Raw genomic sequence first — 16,533 nt, 5'->3', positions numbered from 1 at the left:
TCCATTGTCTGGTTGCCTTGGCTGCAGTGCTGTATACCTCACCCCCTCCTTCGCAGAGAATCCCACACCTTGCTTTGTACCAAAAAAGGAACTCCAAGCCTTCAAGTCCACAGTGTAACTGCTCCGTTCAGTTAGAGCCATATACGCCTCAGCTGCAGGGTCCACTCCTTTGAAGGAGGCCACAGACAGAAGCTTTCTTGTAGCAGCCACACATGGGGTACTTGCTCTTCAGAGATGTCTACAACCCTCCCCTGCCTGGATGGGCTTTAAAGAACTAAAACATTCAAGGCCACCTGCAGAGCGTTTACATTGGGTCATGCACCTGTGCCACGGATACAACCACACTGCTTCTGATTCCGAGGCCAATTAAGCCTTTACTTCCAAGGTTACATATGTGCCCTCAAATGGGGCCAGTGCTAGGACGGATCTGCCCATCGAGTTGGGTACAATAGCAGCACGCTGGGTATCACCCCAAATGGCCGGGTTCAGAACTCAGGCACCAGCATGTGGTGGGTCTGAGAACCAAGAAAAGAAACTGGTGTGCGCACACGCACACACACGCTCTGCTCAAAAAGCTGTGCTTACACACTACCCCCACTCCCCAAGCTGCCTCCCCCCATACTCTCCATCTGAATCTACATGCAATTTCCCAGGTAGAGAAACACTCGTATTTTCAGTCTCACAGGTGCCCTTTAAACACTGCCTAGGAACGCAAAACACAAGCCAGCAACTGCCTGGATTTCTCAAGCTGGCACAACAGGCAGTGAGATCTCTGTTGTACATGATCTCATCCCTGAAAGGATTGCTTCCATTTGCTGGCACTATGTATGCTACTCAGGTAGGCCAAGGGCCTCTCCTGGAAGACCAGTCAAATCCCCCAGACCCCAAGATTAAACACCCTCCTACCCACACATTTGGAAGCTCTCACCCTCTCGTTCTTGTCTGCACAGAAAAGGCGGGTGTGGTGCCGTTTCTGGACAACTATGTAGGTGATGCCAGGCTGATAATCCTTTTCCAGTTTGATGCAGGCATCCCGGATTGCCAGAAGCTCGTAGTGAAGAATCTAGAGACAACAGTGGACTGAATGAGAGTGCACTGCCTCTTTACCAGAGGGTCTGTGTTGTCCCCCTCACCACACCCAGACACTGTTTGAGCCAGTCAAACAGGGAGACAGCTGTACATGGACCATACACTATTGGGCTGGCTTCAAGTGTGCCAAGTTTCTCTAAATGCAGTTGGATCTAGAAACTGTGCTGCCTTACAACCAAGTATCACAAACTCCTCATCATGTGCATGAAGAAGTACAGCTATTTCATGATGGTTTCCCCTCCTCTTAAAAGCAAACATGATAAGCTGTTAACTACCAAACTGACAGCTACCAGGGCACTTCCAGGTCTCATTTGTCAAACCCAGTCTCAGGATGTTTCTATTGTAGTTCAGCCATCAGTTGCAGAGCCACCCCTATGCATGGGCAGCACAGTTCTCACCTCTGAGCGTAGGTGCTGTGATGAGGATGATCTCAGGCCCCAGTGCACCTGGCAGCATTTGCTACCTCTAGAAAAGAATGTGCCAGATGGGAAGAGACAGATGCAGATCCCTCCCCTTCTGGCAGATGTGACCCATCACTGAGGACCATTTGTACTTGGGGCTGTCAAAGTAAATCCATCTTTGGGTGGCCCAAAGCCACTTACCCAGTTTCAGCCCAACCTGTGTTTGTTCTTCTCTGAAAAGCTACCCGGGCCACTTGCCTCCCCTGGGGATTGCACAAAGCAGCTTTTTGATTGCAACCTGAACAGAGGTGCTGATAAGAAAGTGACCCAATATTATGGCTAGCTCTAACCCAGAGAATTACCTCTGCCATTCCCTGCATTCAAGAGTTACACTGCACACATAACAGAGCCAACTGTAAACTCAAACATCCAGAGGAGGTGATTTTGGATCCTTGATCTTACCTCCTCTGACCATGTGTGAGCAAGGGACAGCAGAGGGCCAGTGGTTTCCTTACCTGTGGGAGCTGCCCCTCAGGAACCCCATCCCGATAGAAGATGATCCTGGTGGGCTTGAAGCGGGTGGACTTGTAGAACTGGATAAGAAGTTCCCTCACCATGTATGACAAGTCCTCAATAATCTCCTGTCGCGGTCGCTGCACACGCACGGTGGCACAGTAACGGCTTGGGTGGGCATCCATGCTGCCCACAACCTATAGTGACAGAAAGGAAGTGGGCCACACTCAGGAGTTACAGAAGAAATGGCAGGGGATGACAGATTAGTTTTGCTGTGCAGCTGCAAACAGAGACATCAACAACCAAGCCTCTTAGCTGAAGCACCATGCCCCTTTCTTCTCAAAGAGCTCAGGAGATACAGGATTAAAAAAAAAAAAAAAGCAGGGACTGCAGAGAATCAAGGTCCAAAAGGAAACGCTAACTGCTGCCGTCTCCTCTTTGCTGGCTTGTGTAGCACTACTGGGACAGCCAGGCCACTGCTACCTCCCTCCCTTTTGCCACAGGGCAGGACTGCAAAGCACCTATTTTCTTTAAAGGCATTACTGCCTGTGGGACAGTGTGGGACTAGGACACAGGAGATCTAGACCCTCCACCCCAAGCTCTGCTGCCAATCCCAAGGTGATTTTGGACCGTCTCAAAAAGTCACCTCCTTGTTGCAGACACGTGGATCCTGATAGCGCTGTAGAGGGCTCTGAAGTGGTATTAATATAAGTAAGCATGGAACAGTGTTGATCAGTTCCTATAATGCCTGTCTACAAAAGTACTTGCCCTTTCAATCACCTTCCTTTTTAATGCATCAGCAACAACCACCATGCCCCCTCCTGAAAAAAGAGCACAGAACCACCAACATGATGCTAAATTGGCAACATCATTGCTGCCACCCTCATCTCTTCCTTCCCCGCTCTATCACCCCTGCTACATGCAGCCAAGAAATCATGAACGGCTGCTCTTGTCCATGCCGTTGTAGGTTATATCAGAAGCGCCACCTCTGTTTCACCACTTGTGGAATGTCACGTGCTTCTGTAAGGGGCTTGTTCACAGATGGAAGGAGCTGTACCAGACTGATTATTATTATACCACTGAGCCAAAAGGAGAGTTATGTCCAGACAACACAAACCTGTATTCTCTATGCAAAGCTGCTGCAGCTGTCCATGCTTAAGTGCCTGTTTAACAAATGTCTCAGTGCTTTCCTCTAGCTAGGTTCTCACCTCAGGTCATCACTAGGTATCCAGACCACATGGCAGTATTTAAGCCACATAGGAAAGAGCAAGAAACACACTTCCACCCAGCAGGCAACTCTTACTTGGCAAATTAAAAAATAAAACCTCTGCCAGCTGCATTTCACCCCTAGTTCTGCTCCCCATTGACAAAGTGTCTTGAACAAAACCAGGCAAACAGAGAAGTGTGGTGCCTCCTGGGAAACTGGGACATAGTTTCTAGGGTCAGAAGGGACCTGAGCAGATCATCTAGTCCGACCCCCTGCCATGGCAGGAAAGACTACCGAGGACAAACAACCCCAGCAAGGTGTTCATCTAATCTCCTCTTAAAACCCCCCAGGGTAGGAGCCTGCACCACTTCTCTTGGAAGTTGGTTCCAGATCCTAGCCACCCTGACCGTGAAGTAGCGCTTCCTGATATCTAGCCTAAATCTACCCTCTGCCAGCTTGTGACCATTATTCCTCGTCACTCCTGGCAATGCTCAGGGGAACAGGGACTCCCCCCGCCCAAATGCCTGCTGACCCCCCTGACTAGCTTATAACAGGCCACTAGATCTCCCCTCAGCCTTCTCTTTCGGAGGCTGAACAGGTTCAGGTCCCATAGCCTCTCCTCATAGGACCTGCCCTGCTGTCCCCTGACCATGCGAGTGGCCTCCTCTGGACCCTCTCCATGCTGTCCACATCCCTCTTGAAGTGCGGCACCCAGAACTGGACGCAGTACTCCAGCTGCGGCCTGACCAGTGCCGCATAGAGGGGGAGGATCACCTCTTTGGACATCTGCCCCCACTACTCTTCAGGTTCCTAAGGAAAGGACAAGGGTAGAGTAGCCCCATGCTTCTTGTGGTTGCTAGAGAGCAATCCTCCCAAGGGCCCACAAAGAAACCATTGGGTATTCAGAGAGACTGGAGCCTGGAAGGGTCAGGGGCAAGGGCCTGAGCAGCTTGCTCAGCTGTGATGCTGTGCAGAGAACATGAGTCACCAGATACTATGGAACAAACCTGCCCTGGGGTTCAGAAAGGGACATGGTGGCAAGTCGTGTCCATGAAGGAACTGGAATATTTCTTCCACCCATCAAGAGCAAGCAGCTTCCGTATCGTCACTTCCCAGCTGAAGAGCCAACTTCCCCTCTTCATGGCCCCATAGCTGCCTCAGGTACAGGTCAGCAGTTGGAGTGGCCACTGCCAAGAAGCTGCCATTGGAGAGATGTTCACAGTTCCAGACAACTGTAGACAGTGCTACAATGCTGTACTGGAGAGGCGCTCTGAGCCGGAGCGCAACTAGCATAAAGGAGAGAAGCTGCGAGTGGCACATTTGTTCCCTGCAAGGGCTCAGTTGGTTTTGGGCCTACCACCCCAACTCTTGTCTGAAACAGCCAAAATCAGAGGAACCTCCAGAGCTCGCTCCAGGTTCTCCTCCCCCTTCCAGCCAAGAGAGAACTCTAACTGGAGCAGTTGGGGTTATCCAAGGAGAGTGGATCACAGGCAGCATGTGTAGCAAAGCCTGCCTGTCTGTCTGTGCTCCCTTTTAGAAAGCTTCTGCAAACTGAAATAGATTCAATGCTGTCAAAAGGCATCTTTAGCAGCAGAGCCAGAGGCCAGGACTCCTGGGTCCCAGTCTTAGATCTGTCACTCTTTGCCTTGGTGATGCTGGACAAGTTGCAGTGAGCCTCATTTTTTTTTCCTACTAGGAAACAAGGATACCAGTGTGCCAAGTATGAGAAATATGCCACTCTGGGAGAGATCTTTGAAGCAGGGATGAGAGCTGCCTCCCCAGGGTGCTTGAGGCATGGTGCTGTGAAAGAACAAAGTACTGTTACTGCACATCCAGCACAGGAGGCTAAATCCTCTGGGACTGTATTACATGTCAGCAACACCCAGACTGCCTACCACGCCTTTGAGTTCCTCCTTACGTTTAATATACTGCTCTTTAAGGGCCTGACTGGTCCTTAAAAGAGCATTTCTCACCATTTCAGTAAGCTTTGGGGGTCATGCTGTCTCAGTGCACCAGCCTACTCCAGGTTTGAGGCACTGCCTGAATGATGTTGCCAAAACTTGAGATTAAAAAAAATATCACAAAAATGATAAGGCTTGGTCCTAGCATCCAGGGATCACATGGCGACACAAGAATCAAATCTTTCATTTTAAATAAAAAGTTAAATCCCTAGTAGTTTGGATGGTGGAGAGAGACTTGGAAACATGGCCCCCCAAAGCTCAAACACCCAGAGGCAACGTGTAGAGGGTGCACATGTACCCCCTGAGTGTGACACTGTCTGCAGTGCCTGAGGGCAGTCACTGCCGCCCCCCAGCATCCGTGGGTGGTCAGCAATCCCCATGGGCTACCGCCACTGCTGCCAGCAGTGCCTGCGGGTGGTTGCTGACCCCTGGTTGGCGCTCGCCACCGCCAACAGTGCTGGTAGCATCTGCAGGATCCCCTCACTCCCCACTGCTGCGCTCCTGCACCTGCCATTCCGCGCCAGATGCTGGGGGCATAGGTCATTCATGCAAAAACCCAAGCACAAATAAAGAGCCCCAAGTTTATATTTAAGACCTCATGACTCATCTGGGCCCTGACTCATGGCTTCCAAATGCTCAGGGCTGCCATGATTGGGAATTGGTCCAGGCTGTCTTCCCTCTGCACATAGCAAAGAGCATGAATGCAAGGTATTTTAAATAACACATGTGTAGTAGCTAGTTCTCTACAACCCAAATCCTGGGCTCCCTGAAGCGAGACATAAAAATCTTGCTGATTTCAAAAGGGCACTAAACTTGGGATTAAACCACAAACTAGAGCTCCCCTGCTGCTTCAGGCTAAAAACCCTACCAGGTGCTTAATCAAATGGCATTTTTTACCCACTTCATTAATACCTCATATGCTTTTAGAAGTCAAAAGATTGCTGATGCTGTTCCTCCTGCCCCAATCCACCTACGAAGGTAAAATCAGCACAGCTAGACTCCACGGCCCCTAATGCTGCTATACATGCCACCAGAAAAGCACGCTGAATTGACACACAAGTTCTCGCTGGGATTCATCTCTACTGCAGACAAATTTTCATTGCCTTAAAGGTTTTGCAAAATCTCACTGAAGTTTCATTTAAAATTTAATATTTCATTGACAAACTCTCTCCCTAGATGTACATTTGCAGAAAGCATTTCTTAAGAGGTTCCTCAATCACGTGGAAAACAAAACCACTTGAAAGATGTTGTCAGTAATTGCAAAAGCCATAAAACACCCAGGTCAGACAGGCTACAGTTGTCTCGCCCACAGAGGAGAAGCCCACAGCACTGCCTGTCCCTTTCAGACTGAGGAGTAACTACTCAGACAATGTGTGTGCATGCCAAGGAAAACTTGTGCTGTGAATCCTGTGACACTCAGGGTTTAATAAGGACTCTGCTAACATACTCTATTGCTCCTGCCAGGCCCCAATATCTTCCTTAAGGTAGACAAAACACATGGTATCGTGTTAAAATCCCAAGCAAGTTGTAAGCTGCCATACAGTCAGGCTTCCCCATCACCTTCCCCTTGTACTCTGATGCCTCAGCCTAGCAAAGGTATCCAGCATGGCAGAAAAGGCATTCATGTTCTGGTTGTGTTCAAGATCAAGCTTCATTCTAGGCACTTTAATACCCTGGGTCATGGGCATGCAGGAGGAGTACAACATGCTTTCTACTCCCCCTGTGTAAGAACTGTCTTCCCACTTGGCTGCAGTTTAAGCTGATCTCTTTCCTCACAAGATAGTTATGCAGGGTCTGGCCTGGCTCACACCTGAACAGCAGGTCTCCACAGAGAGCCCAGGTGCACAATAAACAGTATTAGGGATTCAGTAGCAGGTGTTCTTCCATCTGGTCACAGGGCTAGGCCATTTCATGGACAAGGCAATCAATAGGACAAACTCCCTACCACAAAGGGCTTACCCACACAGATCCCTTTCCCAGGGAGAAGTGGGCTCTGCATGTCAAACACAAAACCACGGGGTACTCCCAATAAAAAGCCATCTTGGGAAACACCTGGAGACCTCGCTTTGCAAGATCTGCATAAGGCTGGATGGATCAATTCCAATGGTCTAACCGTAGACCAAACTGCAGACACTAGGCTGCTGGGCAAAAGATGAGCAAGGTGCACTGTCCCTGACCTCAGATCCAGCTGAGAGCCAGAATTTGCCACCTGGTGGTTAACAGCAGCACCCATCACACCCCAAAACTGGAGAGGTCTTGTACCCACATCCAAGCCACAGAACAAGTCACTGTCCATACCACTCGCCTACGCACGCCTCAGCAAAAGCACGGAGGTCCACAGTGGTCCTCAACAGCACAGGTGAGTGCTTGCACCACACCTACAAGCAGCTCTGGTCAGCGCATGGGCAATACTTCCCCCTTGGCCCAGGCTACAGTGGAAGGAGCATCAGCCTGAGGCTTTCAACAGAGTACTGGGGTTTTACATGGGTCCCTGTTGCATGTCACTCAGGCCCCACCTGCTGGTGGCTGCCAGAATTCACTCCTCAAGCCCCCTCCAGCTTCCTGGCTTCTGAAGAGGAGAAATCAGCCCAGCACCTGCAGCCCTGGGGAAGCTCAGAGGGCTGAAGCCAGCACTCCAGGGACAGTCCTAGCTTGGCTGCAAGGGCTTCAAGTGGTAAGTGTAGCCCAGTAGCTCCAAGATTCCCTGAGTTGCTGTATTTGGGTAAACCCCAGTTCGAGGAAAGTGAGACTTGCCCCTCCCCCCCCACACAACCAATACAAATGGCCCCTTGTCCGTTGCCCCATGCTCCTTGTCCCTAGCCAGTGAGGCACGCCCACCCCTCTCCAAAAGGCAGCTAGAGATGGCAACGCCACCTAGCTCCCACGGGCCAGAAGGGAACTCACAGCTGTGATGGAAGGCTTCTTCCCATCTCCTGCTGGCGGGTGAGTGACATCAGCTCCGAGGAAGATCACTGGCTGCTGAAAGACGGCTGAGCTGGTTGGAAAGAAGAGACAGCAGAGAGGCTCTGGTTTAGAGTCAAACTGCACTGGCATTAGCCATTCCCAGACACTGATGGAGATGAAGTGACAGAGTGTACTAGAGAATCCCCCTCCACTCAGACTTGCCTAGATGTGACAACTAAACAAGAGAAAGGTTTCAGCCTCCCCCTCCTCTTAGAGCCTACATTTGCCTTTGCTCAAGGTACAACAAACTCCATCCCACCTCTCACAGCCACCCAGCCTCAGGGCTTTGAGGGAGTCTTTTGTGAAACCATGTTTCTTACCAGTTTGGTGCCAGATACCTGCTCACCAGATACCCAAAGCCAAAAAGGAATGCTGCTGCAGACCCCAACCAGACATTTAGGCCCCTACCTAGCAAGAGCTTAGACATGTGCTTAGCTTTATGCACAGTGTAGAGCTAAGTATGTAGGCTCTCTCTTACCGCCCACTCCAACTGCATGGAAGGAAGTACTTGGGTTTAATCTCAACCTACTATATACATTAAGTTTAGTGACCAAGGGGGAAATACAGAACCAGTTGTGTCAGTTCCTTTCTGGAAGAGTTTACACCAGCCTTCTGCATCTGTTCTCTGGGTTTCCTGAACAAGCCACTGTGAAGGAACTATTCTAGAGGCAGGGCTCTTGATCTACAGAGAAGAGAGTTTCCGTTTACCCTTCCCAAGCTAGAACTAGCTCAAGAAAGTGCTGAGACTTGCCCTTCGCAAGTGAACTCTAGTGGACATCCCAGCTTGATTCTGACATCCCAGGGCTGCAGGGGTTGGGAAGAGAAAGCCCAGTGGCACTCTCCAGCGGGAGCACACCTTCAGGGCTGTGCCCTGCTCTACCACGGCAGAAGAGTTGGGATACAGGGCCCTTAAAGCAAGTGAAAGCCTGAAGGAACACAGGAAGAATGTGCCACGCTTCTGACAAGGGACTTGTACGTACCGCTGATGAGGCACAAGGATGTTGTTGATTCCACCCAACTTGACATTGATCTTGAGGCAGAGATTAGAGAGGGTCTGTGGAGAGGTCTTCACTACGTTCTTGACCTGAACGCACTGTGTGGCCATCCCCAGGAGTGTGTCCCCCACACGCTTTACCTCCGCTGTGGGCAGAGACAAAGCATGAATAGCCTCCAACAACAGCTTTGCATAAATGGATATTAAAGGGAGACTGTGGACAGCTAGAAGAGGAAGGGGATTCTGGCACCAGGATTCCTGGGTTTTATTCCCAGACTCAGCTGCCAGGGGCTCCAGGCAATTGGCTTACCCATCTATAAATCAGGTACAATTATTCTTCAGCCACCTCATTATTAAGCTGGGACCTCACGTATGTAGAAGACAGAGGTCCTGGATGCAAGGTGAAAACCACACATCTCCCTTCACCCCTGGCTTTCACCTTTCCACGTATTTGACCACGACTTTATTTATTGCATTTCAACCTCTGGGTGCTGAAAGTTTGAGTCTAGTTCTGATCTGTTAATGAGCCCAGGGCTTGTGAGTATAGTTGCACAAAAGTCTAGGGCTGAAAGAGACCAAACCTGATCTCCGGTATTAGCCCAGGCTAGAGACCTCTCCACCCGCCTCCCCCCCACAGTGATTTCTGCAGCAAGGCCATGGCTTCTGGTTTAACTGCAGCATCTTTTGGAGAAAGGAGCCATCTAATTTTAGATTTAAAGGCTTCAAGTGATGAAGAATCCACATGTGCCTAGATAAGCTCTCTCAAAGCCAGTACACAGACCCGTCTGGGAAACAAATGCTGCCGGGGGTGGGATGCAGTTCAGTCCCAACAAAAAGTTATTTTCACTGGAATCCTCTTTCAACACGAAAAATATTGCTATTTAAAGGTGAAATGTTATCCACCATCCTGGCTATAGGGGATGAGACAGGACTCACTGCAGAACATTCAATGTAAATCAGTCCTCAAACTGGAAGGGGAGTGCCATAGGAGGAGCCGCTTGCACGATGGCACTGTAGAGACTACAAGCATTTCTTGTAATCCATCCCCTACCCCGGGGTGTCCCTCACAGACATACCATACACCGGTGTTTTCCCTGGTAGGATAACAATGATGAGCTGGAGCCCTGAGTAGGTGTTTTTGAGGTGTCGGAACATGGGCTCCACACTGTCCGCGCCCTGGGCGTATTTACAGAAGCATGGCTGTCCCTGGATTGGCATCCCCGCATCCTTGGATATCTTGCGCAGCTGGTCTGTGAAGTTCCTGTACCAGAACAGAAAGCACAAGTCAGTCCCTGAGCAAATTCTTCCTCAAACCTACACCGTCGGAGCTGGCACACTGCAGCACAGGGTGGAAAAGGAGCCCATTTCACTCCCCTTGCTCTAGTTGACCTGTAGTTTTTATAGGAACCAGCAAACCCAAGAGAGATGGAAAAGGGAAAGGGTACCTCATCCCAGTCCTGCACTCAGCATGCTTAGGGGCCAAGTGCAGAATGGCTGGAACAAACCATTGCTGGCTGAATGGCTCCAGTCCAGCAAAGGTCTCCTTGCCTGCCCAGCTAGTAATTTGTTCTAACAGGTGAATGAGTTCTCTTGAGTAAGATCACTCTATAAAACTGATCTGGGCTGCTAGAGTCCCATAATTTTGCCAGAGGTGAAGCAAATCATTCACCTATCACCGAGCTTCAGACATTAAGTGTTCTGAGCTTCAGACATTAAGTGTTCAGCACATGCATGCAGTCAGACTGTTGTGTAATGTTAAGTTTTTGATTTGCTTCAAACATCCCAGCAAGAAGCCCCATAGCCCACCAGCTCCAGCTGGCTCTGTTATGTTGCCCTGACTTTTTGAGGTCACATAATGACAACCTCCCTTTTATCAGCATCACCTTAAGCATCCCAACGACTCCATTAAATCTGTTCACAACTGTCCCAACTATTGTAGCCAGTGGCCATAGCATGTCTACAGCTCAATGCTGCACCAAGAGTTTAAGTGCAGATTAAGGCAGTGACCAATATGCAAGGAAATAAGACCAGCAAGCTTTGGCGCCGGATTCATGTGGGAATTCACAGGGAGGATTGGTCCCCAGTACAACCCCAAGTCACCAGCAGCACTGCCAGACACAAGGCCAACTATCATTTCTCAGTCTTACCAGATTGTTTACTGGGGACAGAACCCAGGAATTTTCAAGCCTTCCCAGAGGACAAGAGTTCAGAAGCTGACAGTCCGTGTTTGGGCTTCTAGAGACATGCCAAATAAGCAGCCAGCTCTGGAGGGTTACAACACATTGCCAGTGCACCCCTGCCCATACCTAAACAGCATCATGGATGATGCACCCCCAAAGGTTTAAATGCTCAGGACAGCAGGAGGGGTGGAAATATACTCTGCCTTTTTAAAGAACCCTTCTACCCTTAGATGAAGGCAGAAACAGCCCTGTTGCTTCATATTCCACAGCACAGAGCAGACCACCAAGGTTGAATCTTCCTTAATAAGGCAGACACAGCAGGAGGCTCTCCAGAGACCAGACAAGTTTAGAAGGTGTTGGAGGGGGCAGAAGGGAAACCCAGGGGCTGCAATGAATTCCAAGGTAAGCCTGAAACCAGGCAAGACATTCCCATTTGCCAGACAGAAGGTGACAAAAGCTGACTGTCAAACTGTGAGGAGTACAAGTAGAGAAGTTTAAATCTAAAAGCTTCCAGCTACTAAAAGAGGAGCAGGGTGTTGAGAAAAGCCAGGTGGCTCTTTGAGAAGTTGCTTTATTCAAGCATCTGGGCACCCTGAATCCTGCTCTGGCTTCTCCCTCCCCACTGCCACTCCCAGCTCCTTACTTCAGCACCTCTTCTCGACACTGCTTCTGAGGGGCAAAGCATGCGATGGCCCACACTTTGATCTCAATGCCGTTGTAGAACTGCTTCCCGCGCATATCCCACACGCCCTGGTTGGGAGTGGCGATCGCCCGGTTCTGCAAGGCAAGCATCCAGAAGGAGTCATGTCACTGACAGACAGCTGGCACCACAAACCCAGATCTGAGGTGCACTCTGCCCAATAGAAAAGGCAACCTGTGGCTTCTCCAAGCCTGCCACCCTGGCATGGGAAAGAACATAGCAACATGGCCGCCCGTAGAGTGATGGGAACAGCTCGATCCCACTATGGTTAAGGCCAGGAAAGAACTTAGAGAAAAACCTTTCCAGTGACCAAGTCACAAAGGCTGCCCCCGGCAGCAAGCTACGTGCCTTGGTCAAAGAAGAACCACTCAACTGCAAAAATCTCCCAGCTCTTCATAGGCTTTTGGAACTGGATGATCAGAGGCTTGGAAGCCGGAAAGGGCATTTTCCCTCTTCCACGAGTGAGTCAAACCTAGTTTGGACTGAATGTGGCCTGAGGTCATTCCTGTCTGACTGCTGAGTAGCCTTGTGTGATGATTACCTCTTGGTCTCAAAAGGTTCTGAGACCCACATACAATGGGTTGGAGGAAACCAAGGGGCAGGGATCAACACACGGATAAGCTCCAGATTTTAGAACTGGATCTGCAGTGGGGAAAGGCCAAAGAATTCATCCATAAAGCCACCTGTGGCTTTGATTAAAGCACGTTTTGGGCTTGATTTGGGAGAAGCCTTCATTTAAAAAGGAAGGGAAGGGAGGAGAACATGATTAAGCTCTACTTGTACTTCAATATATCCCTGATGGTGAGGCCGGGATTTGCAAATGGATTTGCTGCTGTAACTATCCAAGGCTGCTTTGAAAATCCCAACCTTGAAACCCCAGTGTAAAGATTAGACGGTTTGCTTCTGTTCTTAACACACCACACATCAGTCCCCAAAGCAGTGAGTTTTCCAGACTCCAAATTGTGACAAAAGGACTTCCCAATGGTCTTGAGATGGACAAACATGTGTCCATGTCAAGGTGCCCCCTGCTTACCCGTCCTCCATACTGCAGGATTGGCGCAGGAAGGACCCTCCCGGTCACCTCCGTCATGTCATCCTTCACCTTTATCCCAAACTCCTGTATGTACGGATCTAGGTTGTAACTGGCATTTTTCATCTGGGGAGAAGAAAAGGCCAGGAGGAAGGATTAAGAGAGACACCAGTTCAGATCCTGAGAGTTAACTACTTAACCCCTCTTGGGAGAGCAGGACAGAGAGGCACCTACGCATATACTCAAAACTGACCAAACTGATCTCACCAAGAGTGGCCTGAGCAAAGACAAGGCTGTTGCTCAGAGATGACACTGTTGAACAAGGAGAGGAAAGCAAAAGCCGCTCTAATGCTCTAGAACTAAAGTCTCTGGCAAGGATTTGAAAACAAAGGGGAAAAAATCTGCTCAGTGCTGACCCCAGTGGAACTAACTTTGTATTCATCCCAGTGCAATACAGAATAGAAGTTAAGGCTTCACAGGAGAGGTTCAGCCTGGCAGAAAACTGACATTAAAAGCCCCAGCAGGAATATCAAGTACTCACCGGATTCTGGAATCATATCTTAGAGTAATGGGCCATAACCTGATTCCTCACCATAAGCCAGCTACACTAAATGCTCTTCAGTTCCCTGATGTGTTTTCTTTCCCCAAGAGTCAAGCAACCCTTCCAGCATTATAGCATCCTGACCACTGCTTTCAGCAGCCTGCCTCCAAGATGGCCAGCAAGAATGAACACTATTCCTGCAGCTTTCAAACCTTCCATTCACTTCTTAGCTCTAGTTTCTTCTGGTTTGAGTCCATCAGTGACAAGTCCTGAATCAGGTCCCTGCACCACGTATAGTTTCCATGGTCACTCAGACTTGGCTTTATTTAGTGCAAGTTTACATTCAGACAGATTTCCTCTCTACATTCATTGCATATTACTAGAGGAAGCAGACTATGTGCCACTAATTCCTTTTGAATATTTTATGGTTGTTGAGGACACTTCGGGTGGCCAGCTTTGAGACAGCCAGGAACAAGCTCAGCAAGACTGCATGAAAAGACTCAAGGTATATCAGTATAAGATAATTCAGGGTTACGTTCAGGGTTAAAATTACAGCAAATGTAGCTCACTTACACTGCTATAGGAGCAGACAGATGTAACAGTTAAATGGCAACAGCTGAAGTCACTCTGGAGCATACAAGTCCCCATTCAAAAACAGTTTAGGTTGCAGGTGTTCACAGCCATAGTGTGCCTATTCTGTCACCCATATTAGCTGATACCCATCCCCCAGAGGACTCTCTTAGTCCTCTGGATGAAAGCTCCTTTTTCTCCCCACACAGCCCCTCCCAGAAGAGGCCAGGGACAGGTGCTACATACCAGGCGGCTGATTTCCTCTTGCCTGTCCGGGGCAGACCTTGCTGTTGCCTTTATCATGGTTGACGTCTGATTGTCTGTTAGCTTCTTGATGCAGCGCTGGCCTGCCACAATGTTACACACCTGTAAGGTGGAGAACAGGAGACAGCAAACACAGCAGCATGTTAGAAACCCACTGGGCAGCAGAACCACATAACCTACACCCACCCCATGTGGCTGAGAGAGCAAAATGATCCTTGCTACAGCCCCAAGTAACAGCTGGGCCCTTCAAGCTTAAGCAGCAGATCCAGTTGGCCTCAAGGCCTAATGCCACCTTCCAAAACCTTTTCCAAGCTGCAGTGACTGTGAACTGATCCCCCCCTGTTTTCAGCCTCAGCTAAGAGGCCACAGGAGAGCCTCAGGCCCAGGATGCAGGACTGGCACTCACCTCCAGGGGCAGGTACGTATGCTTCTGTTCCTGGCCGACCTGCAGACATGGTAGGTGGGGGTATTTCAGCTGCAGGTTGTATTTCTGCTTGAAGTACTGAGCCACTGTGCACTCCACAGTCTGGCCACTCTCCAGCTGCAGGGGGAACCTGGAGGAGGGGGAAAAAACTGCTAAGGCTGCACCCAGTCAGATAAGAAACCTTACATATTTCTGAAGCCCAACAGCTTCCTGACAGCAATGACAAAGGAGTCAGCCAGACGGCAAGAGGTGACACTTATGCAAGTTAGCGTAGGCATAATCTGACCCTGGGTTTGCATTGAGATTTGCAGCCCACATGCTCCTCTCACCAGCCATGTTAAAAACAGGCCAAATCTTCCACTATGGGACACCTTGGCACAGGACACGGAAATACGGCCAGTTACAGGGGATTGCATTTGCTCAGCTGTCCTTTGCAGCAGCACAGCTGGGTTCAGAGACAGATGAATTTATTTCTGCTTGCAACAGGGCACTAATCACAAGAGAGACCAGAAAGGGGGACTGTAGCACATGGAAACCACTGAAACCTGAACTCCTGCTGCCAAGAGATGGCATCAAGAAATGCCATCTCACTGGAGGACAGGAATGTGCAACTTCCTTGCTCCATTAGTGCTAGCTGTTCCCCAGCTCCATAAAGGGTTTCAGGAGAACTCAAAATTGCCCCAATATTCTCAACAGGACCAGAATTAGGACACCAGACATGCTGTGAATCCCTTGTGCAGGCAGCACGTTTTCCAGCACTGGCCCATGCTCTCTGGGTCAAAGGTTCAAATGAAAGGGACCAAACTGCAGATTCAAAAGGAACAGAGAAGCTGACTGGGAACAGAGTGCTGGGTGGGGGAGTAAAGCCTCTTGTATTGCGTCCTGGACCACGCACAGAAGGAACCTCAAGCCAACGTGGCTCACATCCAGAGGGATTTGCAAAGCTGAAGAGAGGAGCATGGGGGAGATTTGCTGGGGAACTGCAGCCCTTCCAAAAGGATGCTGCCTTGCCCTGGATCTGTTCTTCCCAATGTTTTACATGTCATTTTTACCAACACAGCAGACAGCTCTATGGGGAAGTCAGATGAAGCTTAATGGCATTGATGCAATAATTAGGGCTGGTCAAATGAAGAGAAATACTGGGAGGGAAAGAGTTTTTTCCCCCAAGGCTTTCTTTCATTGTGTCCATTTTGTGTATGGCAACAACCAAAATAATGTGGTTTTCAAAAATAATTGTTGATCGTTCAAGCCCCCACTCCCCCCCAAAAAACCCAACCCCAACAACTCAGTGGCACTACTCAAAAAAGGCAAACTTCCTTTAAGCCCAGCTCTAACTACAGGACAAGATATGCTGAAAAAGCAATGATCCAAGTGCTGCCCTAATGCAATGCACATTTAGGCAAATAGTCGCCAGAGACTGACGCAGGAGCCCCCTCCAACCACAGCCTATTCATGAGCCAATTCCACACCCAGTGTTCTATGGACTCCACCACTGCTACAATTCACAGACTCTACAGAGCCCAGCTGTACTGGCAAGTCCTGAAGCAGCTCTGGAGGGGAGACATTATCTCTACTTGTGTGCAACACCCCTAACACGCCTGCAGAGTTGCACATGGGAATTTAACAGGATTCAAGCCTCCTGTTCTGCATAACACTGTTTTTGAGTTGAGAAGAAAACCAAATGTAGGGAGGTAC

General features: G+C 49.5%; 1 protein-coding gene across 3 annotated transcripts in view; it reads right to left on the bottom strand.

Annotated features, from left to right (window-relative positions):
- LOC149859452 (protein argonaute-1) overlaps nt 1-16,533 on the bottom strand; it is a 44,107-nt gene that overhangs the window by 3,394 nt on the left and 24,180 nt on the right. For all 3 annotated transcript variants that reach the window (XM_090056939.1, XM_090056943.1, XM_090056942.1), the window contains 9 exons: nt 14,821-14,968; nt 14,397-14,516; nt 13,043-13,165; nt 11,953-12,086; nt 10,206-10,390; nt 9,116-9,275; nt 8,076-8,166; nt 2,006-2,200; nt 929-1,063 (listed from right to left, as the gene is read on the bottom strand). In XM_090056939.1, coding sequence (XP_089913065.1) covers nt 929-1,063; nt 2,006-2,200; nt 8,076-8,166; nt 9,116-9,275; nt 10,206-10,390; nt 11,953-12,086; nt 13,043-13,165; nt 14,397-14,516; nt 14,821-14,968 — 1,291 coding nt within the window. The remainder of the gene's footprint in view (nt 1-928; nt 1,064-2,005; nt 2,201-8,075; nt 8,167-9,115; nt 9,276-10,205; nt 10,391-11,952; nt 12,087-13,042; nt 13,166-14,396; nt 14,517-14,820; nt 14,969-16,533) is intronic.

The sequence above is a fragment of the Crocodylus siamensis genome, chromosome 7 (assembly GCF_052110815.1).
Source record: "Crocodylus siamensis isolate JL-2025a chromosome 7, ASM5211081v1, whole genome shotgun sequence".
Classification (NCBI taxonomy): domain Eukaryota; kingdom Metazoa; phylum Chordata; order Crocodylia; family Crocodylidae; genus Crocodylus; species Crocodylus siamensis.
Note: the sequence above shows the minus strand (reverse complement) of the source record. Positions and strands in the feature narration are given on the sequence as shown.